The sequence below is a fragment of the Nelusetta ayraudi genome, unplaced genomic scaffold (assembly GCF_046127955.1).
Source record: "Nelusetta ayraudi isolate G7.1 ecotype Tasmania unplaced genomic scaffold, CSIRO-AGI_Nayr_v1 ptg000050l, whole genome shotgun sequence".
In the NCBI taxonomy this organism is placed as follows: domain Eukaryota; kingdom Metazoa; phylum Chordata; class Actinopteri; order Tetraodontiformes; family Monacanthidae; genus Nelusetta; species Nelusetta ayraudi.
In genome coordinates this window covers 2,659,277-2,672,329 of record NW_027466100.1, presented here as the reverse complement: position 1 = coordinate 2,672,329, position 13,053 = coordinate 2,659,277, and the positions used below count along the sequence as shown (strand labels likewise).

At 42.2% G+C, this 13,053-nt stretch overlaps 3 protein-coding genes across 6 annotated transcripts; 2 read left to right on the top strand and 1 right to left on the bottom strand.

Moving 5' to 3' along the window:
- The first annotated feature begins 779 nt into the window (after positions 1 to 779).
- Positions 780 to 3,483, top strand: LOC142895823 (olfactory receptor class A-like protein 4). Its single transcript, XM_076037125.1, has 4 exons — positions 780 to 1,614; positions 1,871 to 2,134; positions 2,835 to 3,080; positions 3,232 to 3,483. Exons 1-4 carry the CDS (start codon positions 1,264 to 1,266, stop codon positions 3,442 to 3,444), a joined length of 1,074 nt encoding a protein of 357 aa, XP_075893240.1. The 5' UTR covers positions 780 to 1,263; the 3' UTR covers positions 3,445 to 3,483.
- Positions 3,484 to 3,988: 505 nt separating this feature from the next.
- On the bottom strand, positions 3,989 to 7,971 carry ora4 (olfactory receptor class A related 4). Of its 4 annotated transcripts, none has more exons than XM_076037394.1 (3): positions 7,754 to 7,971; positions 5,471 to 7,107; positions 3,989 to 5,384 (listed from the first exon to the last, which is right to left on the bottom strand). In XM_076037394.1, exons 2-3 carry the CDS (start codon positions 5,636 to 5,638, stop codon positions 4,338 to 4,340), a joined length of 1,215 nt encoding a protein of 404 aa, XP_075893509.1. In that variant the 5' UTR covers positions 5,639 to 7,107; positions 7,754 to 7,971; the 3' UTR covers positions 3,989 to 4,337. The 4 variants fall into 4 exon arrangements, with proteins under 4 accessions (XP_075893509.1, XP_075893512.1, XP_075893511.1 ...); XM_076037397.1 differs by lacking the exon at positions 7,754 to 7,971 and having other exon boundaries at positions 3,989 to 4,676; positions 4,875 to 5,384; positions 5,471 to 7,439; XM_076037396.1 differs by lacking the exon at positions 7,754 to 7,971 and having other exon boundaries at positions 5,471 to 5,603; positions 6,453 to 7,439.
- Positions 7,972 to 8,012: 41 nt separating this feature from the next.
- Positions 8,013 to 12,748, top strand: ssu72 (SSU72 homolog, RNA polymerase II CTD phosphatase). The gene is made up of 5 exons (XM_076037399.1): positions 8,013 to 8,262; positions 9,050 to 9,193; positions 10,886 to 11,025; positions 11,124 to 11,242; positions 11,478 to 12,748. Exons 1-5 carry the CDS (start codon positions 8,183 to 8,185, stop codon positions 11,577 to 11,579), a joined length of 585 nt encoding a protein of 194 aa, XP_075893514.1. The 5' UTR covers positions 8,013 to 8,182; the 3' UTR covers positions 11,580 to 12,748.
- Positions 12,749 to 13,053: the final 305 nt, after the last annotated feature.

Below are 13,053 nucleotides of genomic sequence, written 5' to 3'. Positions count from 1 at the left end.
AACAGTGTGTGCACAGTCACATGGTCAAGAGGCAGTCTCATGATTTGTATAGACAGGTGGGGTTGCATGAAGCACCGTTCCGCCGAGGGAACCTCTCAGTTTAAATCTTGCACAGTATCAAGTTCTTCAGAAAAAAAAAATAATAATAGAATCGTTTAAATGCTTAAAATCATATACAATTTGGTGCAAAATGTGTCATCAGTTTAATCACAGTTATCTTGGGGTATCTTTGTGCATCTCACAGAACTCAGTTTGTTGAGTCTAGTGCAGTCCAGAATAGAGATTCTTAATCCCAGATGTGGGGACAGTGTAGTCAGGAAGAGAGAGAGAGAGAGCACAAAGTTGAAGGGAAAAAAATTCATAGAGCAGATGGTCGATTGCCCGTTGATTTTCACTGTTGATAATCGTGTCAATAAAGCTCACTTTGTGTTTTACACCCACAGTACAAAAAAAAAAAAAAAAAAAAATGTTGTACAGAGACACCAAAACATTTTGGGGCTAACATGTAATGCAACTTCAAGAAATGCTCTCTGTCTACAGTGTGAAGCAAGAACCATTTCACTTTGGCGCTTTACGCATCGAATTCCTTTTTTTGCTTGCGATGCTGTGCGCTTATTGGAGTTTTTGTTTGGTTACAGAGCCACCTGCTGGTTGCAATGTAATTCGTATACTATGTATAAATTGGAATTGGTTCTCCTACGCCCTAATGCTCAGTCAATCTGTACTCAATGACACGCTTTCCATCTTCACTGAGATAAAATGCGCACTGACTGATGATTCTGCTTTATCTCAGCAATTCTGGAACTGCGGAGAATACTATCAGTTTGTGAAAACCGAGGGTTGCATCAGTTCCCTTCTTATGCCGGATGGAGTGCCATTTTGTCTCATCTTTTTGTGCACAGTCAAGACTCTGCATGTGCCTACATGAACGGGGCCTTTGCCTCCCTTAGGATTTATCAAATTAAGTTGCAAAGGAAGCAAAACTTCAAGGAAGCTGATAAATCCCCTGTGTTTCATTAACCTGCGCCTGGAGCTCCCAGAAGCATAAAACGGGGAGTCGCTGCAAGTCTTTTGCAGGCCCACGGATGACAAGGCGTGTGCTGTCACGTGTCGTGATGACAAGGCCATCATTCTCTGCTTCTTCCCCACTCCACACTCGCACAGGGACCACAGGGACCAGACCCACCAGACGGGTTCCAAGCATGGTGGAAGCATGCCGCAGGAGGGGAGCTGAACGACATTAATCCGCACACCAAACAAGGGATGGAGTCACAAGGGTCTAAAGCAGCCGTTGGAACTTCTTTATCGACTAAGGTGTTGGCGAAAGCGATGGATTCGATGAACGACCCCGCGGAGGAGGATGGAGCGGATGAGCTGGTGGGGATGGGACTGCGTGTCTCTGTTTCCCCAGCACAGACCACTTTCTACGTCCTGCTGGTCTTATTGGGCATCTTTGGCAACGCCACAGTGGTGGCAGTGATTGGTAAAAACATCATAAAGGACCGTGGCGGGGGGAACAACTCGGACATCATTATCATTAACATGGCACTGTCCAACCTGCTGGTGTCTCTGATGAGAAACACATTGCTGGTCATCTCAGACGTAGGACTGGAGGTGGGTGGCCGATACTTTCCAGAGACTGCAACTCAAAGAGGTTCCGAAGCTTTCTTGCCTTTCTGTCAGTATAGTGGCACTGGCAAATAGTAGGTTTTCAAATATCTGAAGAAAGGTTAACATTGTTTCTGCCACAGCAAACCTTCATTAGCAACAGGGTTAAGTAAGGACAAGATGATTTCCCGGAGCGAGCAGGGAGGTTGGTGCAGGAAGGCTTCATTCAAAGTATTGAATATGGGCTCTTCCCTTTTTGCAGATGTACTCCTCGAGGGAGTGGTGTCAGTTCCTCATGGGGGTCTGGGTGTGGCTGCGGTCGGTCAACGTGTGGTCAACGCTCTTCCTCAGCGCGTTCCACCTGCACACGCTGAGGCGCGTGGCCCCTTCCATCGGGAACCTTCACGCCACCCGCGGGGCACCAAAGATCCTGCTGATGAGTCTCTCCCTCATCTGGATTCTCAACTTTATATACTCCATCCCTGCTCACATCTTCTCCATCAATGGGAATGTCAACAGCACAGAGGTGAGTGACCCAATCCAGCAATATACAAATGTATAGATACTGTAGATAGATAGATAGATAGATAGATAGATAGATAGATAGATAGATAGATAGATAGCTTGTTGACTTTGTTGTTAACCTTAACTTTACATAGGAGCTCCGGGACTCCACAATGATCTTCCAATCACAAGCTCATTTTTTCCAACTTCCAGGTTACCGCTGCCTGCCTCAGTAATCAGTAGACACTTTTTACATTATGTTTAATTTACCCAGCTGAAATGAAAGACGGATAAGAAAAAACGTTTTTCAACTTTAAGAGCGACGGATCAGATAATGATATGTATTTTTTTTTTTTTGTAGGGGTTTGAAAAATGAAACTATAAATCTGCAAAAGCAAAATTTTGTTCAGGTCACATGATTAAACCAGAGATCTTTAAAATTTTAAGCGCAAACTTAGCCAGTTTGTCAATGGGGATGTTTCAACAGTAAAAAGAAAGAGGCAAAAAGGCAGAGAAAATCGATGAAAGTCTGAAGCATTTAAATGTTGCTATGGCTTTGTACTATTGGAAAGCTCAAGGGAGCCACAACAGCACAGCCCGACATGGAGCTGATGTTTTGTATTTAGAAAATCAAATGAGGTTTTAAGGTTGTTGTGCGCAGGGAGGTTTCGTGTTCATTCGTCTTTCCTGCCTCGCCTAACCTCCCTCTTTCTTCCTCCCAGACCCTCATGCTAGTGAGCAGCACGACACGCCCCCTGCTGGGCTGTGTTTGGAACTTCCGCACCAGCTACAGTGGACTCGCCTACGCCACCACATCTATGGTGATCCACGAAACACTCCCCATAATCCTCATGGCCTTCACCAACCTGGGCTCCCTCTACACACTCTACAGCCACGGAAGGATGCGGAGCTCATCGCAAGATGCTCCCATCATAAAGCGAGTCCCTGCTGAGAGGCGAGCAGCCAAGGTGGGCAGGAGGACGTGGTGTTATGAGGCGTTTGGGGGTTTGAATGGTGAATTTGAGTTTGCACAGCCAGACCAGAATATCGAGGGCTAGCGTTTAATCATATCCTAATCTCTCAAAAGAGGTTTACGTTTTCTCTTGTGTGTTTCTCCAGGTGATCCTCGCCCTCATCATGCTCTTCATTGCATCATGGGGAACCAGCATTCTCTCGGTCAACTACTTTAACTACAACCGTGGCTCCTCGGCTGAGTTTCTTCTGGTCATTGCTCGTTTTGCCAACATTATCTTCATTGCCATGTCGCCTATGGTCCTTGCAGTGGGTCACAGGGGGCTGCGCTCTTTCATCAAGTCCATTCTTGCCCAGTGATTGGCTGACGATGTGATGGGTGACTGAAACCTAGAAAGGTGCTAAATAACATGCACAATAATAATAATAATAATAATAATAATAATTATAAACTTTATTTATATAGCACTGTTCATACAAAAGAGATGCAACCCACAGTGCTGAACAACAACAAAAAAGGACATTTAATTCAGTTCTTTATACAGTCACATTTATTAGTGTGTTGTTTTAATAATGCAAATAAAATTATTAAAATAAGAATTCATATTACATAAAATTATGTGTCTCATTAACGCGCCAAAAATCTCATCTTAATGACCTAAGCTCAGTATTTTGTGAATACCTATGGGTTTCTTATGACCATAGTGAGATGCATCTGTGAGTTGCATCTGGCACCAAAGGGAGAAACACTCTGCACATCACGTCATAAAGGTAAAAGTAATTAGCTGAATGAGATAAAATTCTCTATTTTATAATTGTATTAATAATAATAATAATAAATCACAAGAATCAGATTATTTGCAGTTGTCTGGTAGAAAACATTTTGTGTTTTTTTTGTCTTTTGTCTTTACATACATACATTTTTACTTAAATCACCAAAACAATGTATGTAGAAAATAACAGAATAGATTACAGTAAACCTTTATTAGTCCTGTGAGGGGAAATTGCATTGATTTATTATATATTATATTAAGTAGTTTATTCCATAACAAAATCTGTTTGTGTGACATGTCATGTTGTCTCATAAGTGACGTGGGATCAACCAAACAACACAGTTTTCCAGACTTTCCTTAAGTGGGATGTTTTTAAAAACGCAGAATGATTTGTGCAGTGTGGTGCCTCTGAAACAACAGATAATGCACGTTTGATGCGTTGAGATAATGCAGTCGTTAATCTTTATTCCTTAAAATGATTCAATCAATCCCACTTTCCTCTCGCCGTTTCTTTGCCTTATCTGCTGGCTCCACCTGGACAACCTTGCGTTCCTCTTGAACGTTAAAAACAATTTGTTTGCCACTCGTTTCTGCAATCTTTCGGGATTCTCCTCCGTGCGCATTGTTCCCACCGTGACATTTGATTGCTTCAAACCACCTCTGCATCATGCTCACTATCTTCCGTCTTAGCTTGCCGTGTCCCAGGGCAACGACCATGGGACTGAATCCAACGAACAGCGAGGCAGAGAAGTGAGCCACAGTCAGCAGCCCTTCAGCGTGGTGGCCCCCATCGTGGTTGTAATATGTCACCGCTGCCACCTGAAGAGCCCAGCACACCACAAATAGCGACACCAGTGACATGATCACATGTGCAGCTTTGCGCTCAGTGGACACATGTTTATCCAGGTCCCCGCTGGAGCCTCCAGAGTCCCCACCTGAGGTAACCGCTCGGATGTGCTTTGCCAGAGCGTGTAGCGTGGCCACGTTGGTAAATATCATTAAAACAAGGGGCAGTACCTCATTTAAGGCCAGCGAGGCGGAGGCGAAGGCCGAGCCCTGCTGAACTGAGGGAAACTCCCAGATGCAACCCAGCAGGGGGCGCGTGGTGCAGCTGATCACCATCAGCTCCACCGTGGCGTTGCCGTGGACGTGAGTGCTGTACACCAGGGCTGGAATGGAGAAGGCCAGGTTCAGGCCCCACACCAGCCCCAGAACAACCCAGACCCTGCGCCTCTCCCGCTGCTGTGCCAGAGGTCCGAAGGACACGTGATGCCTCCTCAAGGTCGTGCAATGGAAGACGCTGAGGGCAAGGGTCACCCAGCAGCCCACAGCTCGCCACCACACCCATAGCAGCATGAAGACTCTACACCAGCCCGGGGATAGGGACACATCCAGGCCCAGGTCCGACACAAAGATGGGCACTGTGCGGAAAAGTGAGGTCAGCAGGTTGGCGAGCGAAAGGTGAGCCAGAATGGTGTCGGACGGAGCCAGTCTCCGAGACGCACTCTGGAGGGCCGACTGCAAAACCTAGAGAGTGACGGTCGAAACAGGCTTAGAACGGTCCAAATGAAAACATGTTAGCTTACATGTGCCATTTCTCTGCATCATCTTACCACATGGATGACCAGGATGTTTCCGAGGATGCCTGAAAAAACCAAGAGCCCAAACAAAATAGCCTCTACAGTGAGGACCTGGGACATGGCATCTTCCACTGCATGGCGACGTTTCGCTGTTCCCAGGTCCAGGCTTTTATAGAGACAAACACACAATCTATCACACATGAGGTCCCGTCACTGCTGATCAGGCTTATGGTAGATTTATTCAGACATGCTGATGCTGTGACTCTAGGCTCAAAAGTGATTAACTTCAATATTAAGGCACTGACAGGTGTGGCTTATTGTGATCCACTGTCTTTACAACAACCACCGATTTTAAGTTAGAAATTGTAGAAACTCCTTTGTAATTCCATGTGTTAGTCTGAGAGGCACTGCGTCAGTTCATACTAGGGAAAATGACTCTTGCAAAACAAGTGGTACAGTCTGGATTTTTTTTTCAGTGGCAACAACACATTCATTTATCTTAAGTTTTCATTCAACGGTACCATCCTTGCAAGTAAATGCAAAAATGCATTTATTTGTTTTGGTTGTGAAATCACTGCCAGCTGTTTGCATATAATTCATACATGATAACCATAATCATAGGAAAGGAAAACTGCAGTACAAACATCATTATATTTCACAATACATTTTGCACCATGAAAATATTACTGTTACTGTTGCATCTTTATCTGAAATTCTGAGAGTGCTTGTTGCATGCCAGATCCACTGGCAACCCTGACGGTAGACAGTCTCTCTAGACAGTAGAGAATGAATGAATGAATGAATTAATTAATTAATGAATTCTGCGTATGTGATCCAGGTACAACATGTACTGTATATTTCTTGTTAAACGGAATTTGCCTTGTTCAGTGCATCTCTCCCTATTTTATAGGCCTAATGTTTATTGGACCTTGTCCCTGTATTTAAAAATAAAGTCTCCTGCCCATCTGGTCGAAGAGTATTAATATTAAGATAACAAAAAAAAACAATCAATTACCTGAGGGACAGTCAGTTCCACTGATGCAGCATGTCTGCCTTATTTGTCAGCCTTTTTCCTCTCCCTTGATACCACTTTGTTTACAGGGCTGCTTCTCTCCTGGGATATGGTCACTAATGTGGTTTAGAACTTTATATCAAATGAACAGGGATCAGCGCTTAGTGCATCACTATGAAAAGAGAGCAATTCAAGATTGCTCGAGATTTGTTAAATGTTGTATTATAATCACTCAATCAGACCTCAGGTTTTTGATTTCTTTTAGGGGTGTTTCCCAAACTTCCAAGGAAGCAGGCGGCCAGAAAATCCTCTGGTGGTGGAGGATCTCAACTAAGGACAGTCACATACCTCTTCAAGGCCCCCAATACTTGCTCCATGGAAGAACCAGACCGAGGGGATACAATCTCCGGGGCAGAAGTTGGTGAGACATTTAAGCAATTCTGCAGCAGTTGAGCGCTGGGCGTGGGCATCAGAGGCAGTGGCAGTGGAGTGATATTCTGGGTTGATGGTCTCCATCTTTAAGAAGAGGGACCAGAGGACGTGTTCCAACTACCATGACATCACACACCTCAGCCTTCAAGTAAGGTCTACACCAGGGTTCTCCAGAGGAATAGTGTTTTTCGTCCCACTAATGGATCAGTAGACTCTCTTCAGGAAGCTGGAGTGCATGGGAGTTTGTGATTGTTAGTGTTCAGCAAGGAAAGTGTGGATTGCCTACTCCAGGTCAGGAAGAAATTCCATAGTGAAGGAGTTCAAATATCTTGGGGATTGAAGGCAAAGCTCTCAGTTTACCAGTCGATCAACGTTTTGACTCTGACGTATGCTTATCAGCTTTGGGTCACGTCCAAACAATCAGTATCACAAGCAAACACAAGAGCAACAACTAGTTTTCTCCCTGGCCATCGGTCAGGAGGTCAAAGTCGAGGGGAGGTGTTTTGGGCATGCCCAACTGAGAGGAGGCCTTGCGGCAGACCTTAACACGTTGGAGGGGCTATGATATGATATATATATTATTATTTTCAACTCAGTAACCTGATTCAATATTTCTCAATATTCCAGTCTTTGGCTTCAAAGTGAATTACTACCATTTAAAAAAAAAAACGCTGATAAATTGAGACCACTGTTTAAATAAAAAATACTGTTATGTATTAAGGCATAACCATTAGTCCGTTTTTAAGATTAGATACATAGCAAGATCAACACTGACTGTCACTTATGAAACATAAAAGACACTTGAAATTGCTGGCTTCTTTTTTGTCTTTTTAATGAAAAAAAAAAAGTCAACGCATGGAACGTCTGCTTACGTCATAACCATAACTCTCAAACTTGGCGAATCTTCGTCTTCCTCCTCCTTCTGTACCTTGTGTTGTGCCTTTTTGCCTTGTATCTATTTGTGAATATGGAACGAAAAACTTGAATTATTATTTGCTTCGTCTCTCACTTGTGACGTAGTTACATTTTTGTCAGGGATTTTTTTTTTCTGAAAGAAGACACGCCTTCCCTTGACGTCACAGACCTGTTTTCTAACCCATGACTCGAACGAGGTTCGCCATTTTAACTTCCTTGCTTAAGAAGAAGACGAACGTATTTGCCCCGTGCTTAGCGTCTCTGTTTCTCTTACTCAGCGGAAATTGCGATTCTAACTTGCCTCTTTTTTCTCACAGGTTTCAAAAAAAAAAAAATATTAATTCGTTTCTCGCGCCGTCTGCCTTAAAGTGTCATCTGGAGTCGCAATGCCGAGCCATCCGCTACGTGTAGCGGTTGTGTGCTCGAGCAACCAGAACCGCAGTATGGAAGCGCACAATATCCTCAGGTAAAGAAGGCCCATCGCCAAGAGGAGAACTTCGAACGGCCACGAAATGACCATCATTCCGTCGTTTTCTGAGGCGATTACGAGCCTCGCCGGGAAGGTAGCCGACAGTCTTGTCGGGCCTTGACGTAGGGAACAATGGAGTCGCTCCCACACCGAGACCACAGTGTCGACTTTGTTACAATGCCGCTTTTTAAGGGTTTCAGGATTCGTGTCTTTCGACCTCAACAGTCGGAGAGCCCTTTTTCTTGGAAATCTTGTTTTTTGATTTACTGGTTTATTTTCTTTAACTTCTTCTTCCTCCTTACCTTGCCCTCCCCACCACATGTTCTCAAGAGCGCCCCTTGGCGCCGGAGTTTAGATATTACATGTGGTAATTTGGTGTTGGAGATTTGGCTTTGGTGTGGCGGTAGTTCAGTCAGCGTTCACAGTTTTTTCCCCTGCACAGATCATATAGTTGAAAGTGCGTCACTACTTTTTAGTCAGTGGTTCAGCTTGGACTAAGTTTGTCTGGCATGCTCACCTTGAATTTTAAAAACGGAACATTCCTTTTTTTTTTTTAATTTTTTTTTTAATTTTTTGAAGTTGGGCTTTTATTTCACACAAGGTCTGAAATTATCCTTCCAATGCGTCGAAATGCTGCCCTCAGAGAGTTTGTTCTTGAGAATTTTAAAGACTTGCAGTCTGCTCTTGTATCTCTTCAATGCTCATATTTTTAATTGTCTGTTACTGACATGAAATTGACTCCTGTGTTGTTTTGTTTTGCCTTTTTCTCTCTCTCTCTCTGCAGCAAACGTGGTTTTGACGTTCGGTCATTTGGGACTGGGTCCCACGTCAAGCTCCCTGGTCCTGCCCCGGATAAGCCAAATGTGTACGACTTCAAAACAACATATGTACAGATGTACAATGACTTGGTCCGCAAGGACAAGGAACTGTATCCCCCTTCACACTCATCTCTTTGCACACATACCTGCACACGGTACACTGGAGATCAGATAAGCACACATGGTTCACGGCGTTGGCGTATTGTTTAGAAATGTGCTTTGGTTGGAGATCCTGAGGGCTTGAAGGCGTGTGAATCCAGCAGCAAAGACTGTCAACAGGTGTCTCACACACGTCCAGGGTTTATACACACACACACACGCTTTATCAAACACATGGGGTTGATAGCACCTTGCGGTACAACAGTTGTAAAGTGGTAAGTACTATTTGGTGAAGGTATAATCACATTCTCTGTGCATAGTCCAGTGTAATTGTTTTCCTCATAGGTCTTAAATGAAGGGGAGAAAATTTTATATGACTAGAAGTGACAACTCCAAAATTGGACAGAATCTTATTTTATTGCTGGTATTCTTACTGCCTGAATGTCATTTCCTTTTAATTTAGTTTTGCCAACCACATTGCTGGTGCATTATTAATAAATACTGAATACAAAATACTACTGTTATTCTTGTATACTGAAGAGTATAAATTTTATGCCAGTACTTTAACAGTACACAGCACATATCCCAGTGTACTTGAGCCTGTAGTCCACTTCCCAACCAAATCGGGAAAGACTACAATTGTAGATTTCTTTTTTTTCCTTTTTTTTGTGTGTGTGTGTGATCAGTATCATAGGACTGTTCAGAAATACACTTAATTTTAGTAGTGGTTGATGTTGCTGTTAATGCGCACCAAGTGTACATACTTAAGTGCAAGATATTGGTATATCCAAAGTTAGTGGTATGAAGGTTTCGTTGATATAAGCAGTGAAGACCTTCCCTCACCTTGGTAAAATTTCCCCTAAACTTTTTTTTTTTTTCACAACTTGAGTTTTTGCAGTTTATTTTCAGTTTTTGTCTATAACTTGTGACTTTTGAGTTTTCAGTGTAAATCTTTTCATTTTTTAAGCCTGAGAGATGCGCTTCACACGATGGCTTGCTTGTATAGCCAGTGATTTCCTTGAATTAAGGGTGCAAAGTAATTTATTTGCTCCATCAATTGTCTTTTAAACTAACTTAAAATGCATTATTCAAAAATATTTATTTGCAAAAAAAAAAAAAAAAAACTTTTTTCCCAACTGAACGCTTTAATTTTTGCCCAACCCCAGATTTCACACTACTGGCCTTTATGCCAACGCTAATCTGTTGTAATTATCCCCATTGTAGTGAGTACAGGGTGTGTTGACTGTAAAGTTATATCCCTGAGATGTTCAGTGTTTACAATGACAAATCACTGGAATACTGTTTGTGAATACACACACGTTTGCACGCTGAGGTATTGTTGTTAGAAAGAGGTCAGTTTATATGAAGTTCTGCGTGATGGATTGCACAATCTCGAAGCTGTGTTGTGAAATGTCGCGCTGGCGTGAATTTGACAAACCGACAGTTAACACTAGACGCCACTAGATGGTGCTGTAGGTCGTTCTCGAAGACTTGATTGGCCATGGGCAAGCATGCCCCCCGCCCCAAAATGCCAGCGAGGCATCTCTCCTGCACTATGATGTCTGAACGTGACTCGTGGTTGTTGGGTGTTGCTGGACTCTTATTTTGCTGTACTAGTTGAAAGTCTGTCTTTCGGTTAAGGCGAGTGTCTGCTATTACTTTGAAGTCTCTGCCAATGTGTTCCTTGACCTTAGCCCCTTCAGATACACACAGAATGGCATCCTGCACATGCTGGACCGCAATAAGCGAATTAAATCAAAACCTGAGCGCTTCCAGAACTGCAAGGACAGATTTGACCTTGTCATCACCTGTGAGGAGAGAGTCTACGACCAAGTGCTGGAGGGTGAGGCCTCACGAGGGAGCTGTTCAGCGTTGTCATTTCACATTTCCACATCAGAGTTGTCCTGAGCTTTTGCCCTTTTCTTCTTTATATTTCCTTAGATCTGAATTCTAGAGAGGAGGAGAGCCACCAGCCAGTCCATGTCATCAATGTGGATATTCAGGACAACCATGAGGAAGCCACTCTGGGCGCCTTTCTCATCTGTGAGCTCTGTCAATGTGTGAGTGTCTCCTACCAAAGTGCCATGAATGTTTTGTTATTTGGTACATGTATAGTAGTGTAAAACTGCAACAAATAATTGTTTTAATAAACAGGCAAATCTCTTCTTGATTAACAAAATCCCTCTGAACCAATAGAATTAACCATCAGGTTTTTTTTTTTTTTTCTTCTGCAATGCTGTGGTAATCTAATCCTAACGGACTCTGTTAAATGATTCTCCACCTCCATATCTGCAGATCACGCATACGGACGACATGGAGAATGAAATTGAGGAGCTATTACAAGAGTTTGAGGAGAAGAGCGGCAAGACTTTCCTTCACACCGTCTGTTTCTACTGATACAGAACAGGATTTTGCAATAAAAATAGACCCAAATTACAAGCAATCAAACACATACACACCCACTTCATGTTGATATTCTCAGTCATTAAATGCAACACACTTTGCACAGTCAATCACACTCCTAAACAGCTTTAGGTCAGGACCTGTTGCAGCCGTGACTGCTGTTGAACATGTTAGTGGAGTCTGTTGTATCTGCGAGGAGGATGGACCCGCTGCTCCCGTGCTGCCTTTATAACTCTGGCTCAGTGTCAGCCTGAGGTTCTTGTCCACCCCACCGCAGTGAATTCACTCAATCATGAGGAGCCATAACACCTTGGGCCCTAAACCAAGACCTCCTTTTTTTTCTTTTTTTCTTTTTTCTTTTTTTTTTTTTTAAATCTGTAGATTCATGTTCAGTTCATTATGGCAGGTTTCATTTTCTTTCTTCTTTTTTTTAATTGCAATGGTTCATTTAAGGATGTCCTTTTTTATTTTCTACCCAGACTGTAATTGTAGATGAGTATTGACATTATTTTGTGTTTTGTGCAACAAGTATTGTTGTTTTTTGTTTTTTTTTAAGTTAAAATGAATGGGTAGTAGATAAATGAGCAAGCCTATAATTTCCAAATTGTTGCTGATGTAATATATTGAATCATATGTAAGATATGATGTGCTTTTTTCAGGGCAATGTCTTTCCTTATTGTAAAATATATGAAGCAATGTAATTATTTCAAACTGCGAGCTCCGCTCAGAGTGCCTGATTTTTCTGTAAAATATATGAGATGAGATGAGAAGAGAAACATGCCATTGCCTCTTTATTTGCTTTGTGATTGAGTGTGCATAGTTAAGTGAAACAAGTTGGCGGTGGCTGGACCTTTTCCAAAAAACTTTAAAAAAAAAAAAATACTATTCTAACAAAAAGGTGTGATTTTAAAATATTTTGTGACAGGTGTAAAACATAGGGCAATTTTAGTAAGTTTTGACATTTTGTGTCCTTTGCTTGCCCAGAAAGACGTCTGTTTCATTGACAAATAATTACTATATTTCCAAGTATCTAGTAAATAAACCAGTCTATATTTAAGTTGTGTACTTTTGAATGGCTGCAAGAGAAATTCCAAATGAACATGTGAGGGATACATTCATATCTCCTAACATTTTACAAAATAAAAGAGTGGATTATTTACATATCTTGGCTTGGATTTACTGTTTTTTTTTTTCATGCCAATAAACAACTTCACAACATTTAAGATTGTAGATAAAAAATAAAAAAAAAATAAACTAAACTAAATCTGTTCCCAAGGGTACCTCTGCAGTGTGGTGTTCTGGTGGAGGGCACGTCAACTTAGACGCCATATTACCCTGGGCATTCTTTCTCCAATGTTTCATTTGCCAGAACACTACAAGAACAGTGGAATGGAACTTTAGGAGACTTCAAAATATATTTATTTTCTAAATAAATCATAAATAATGTAAACAAGATCACTGGTAATAT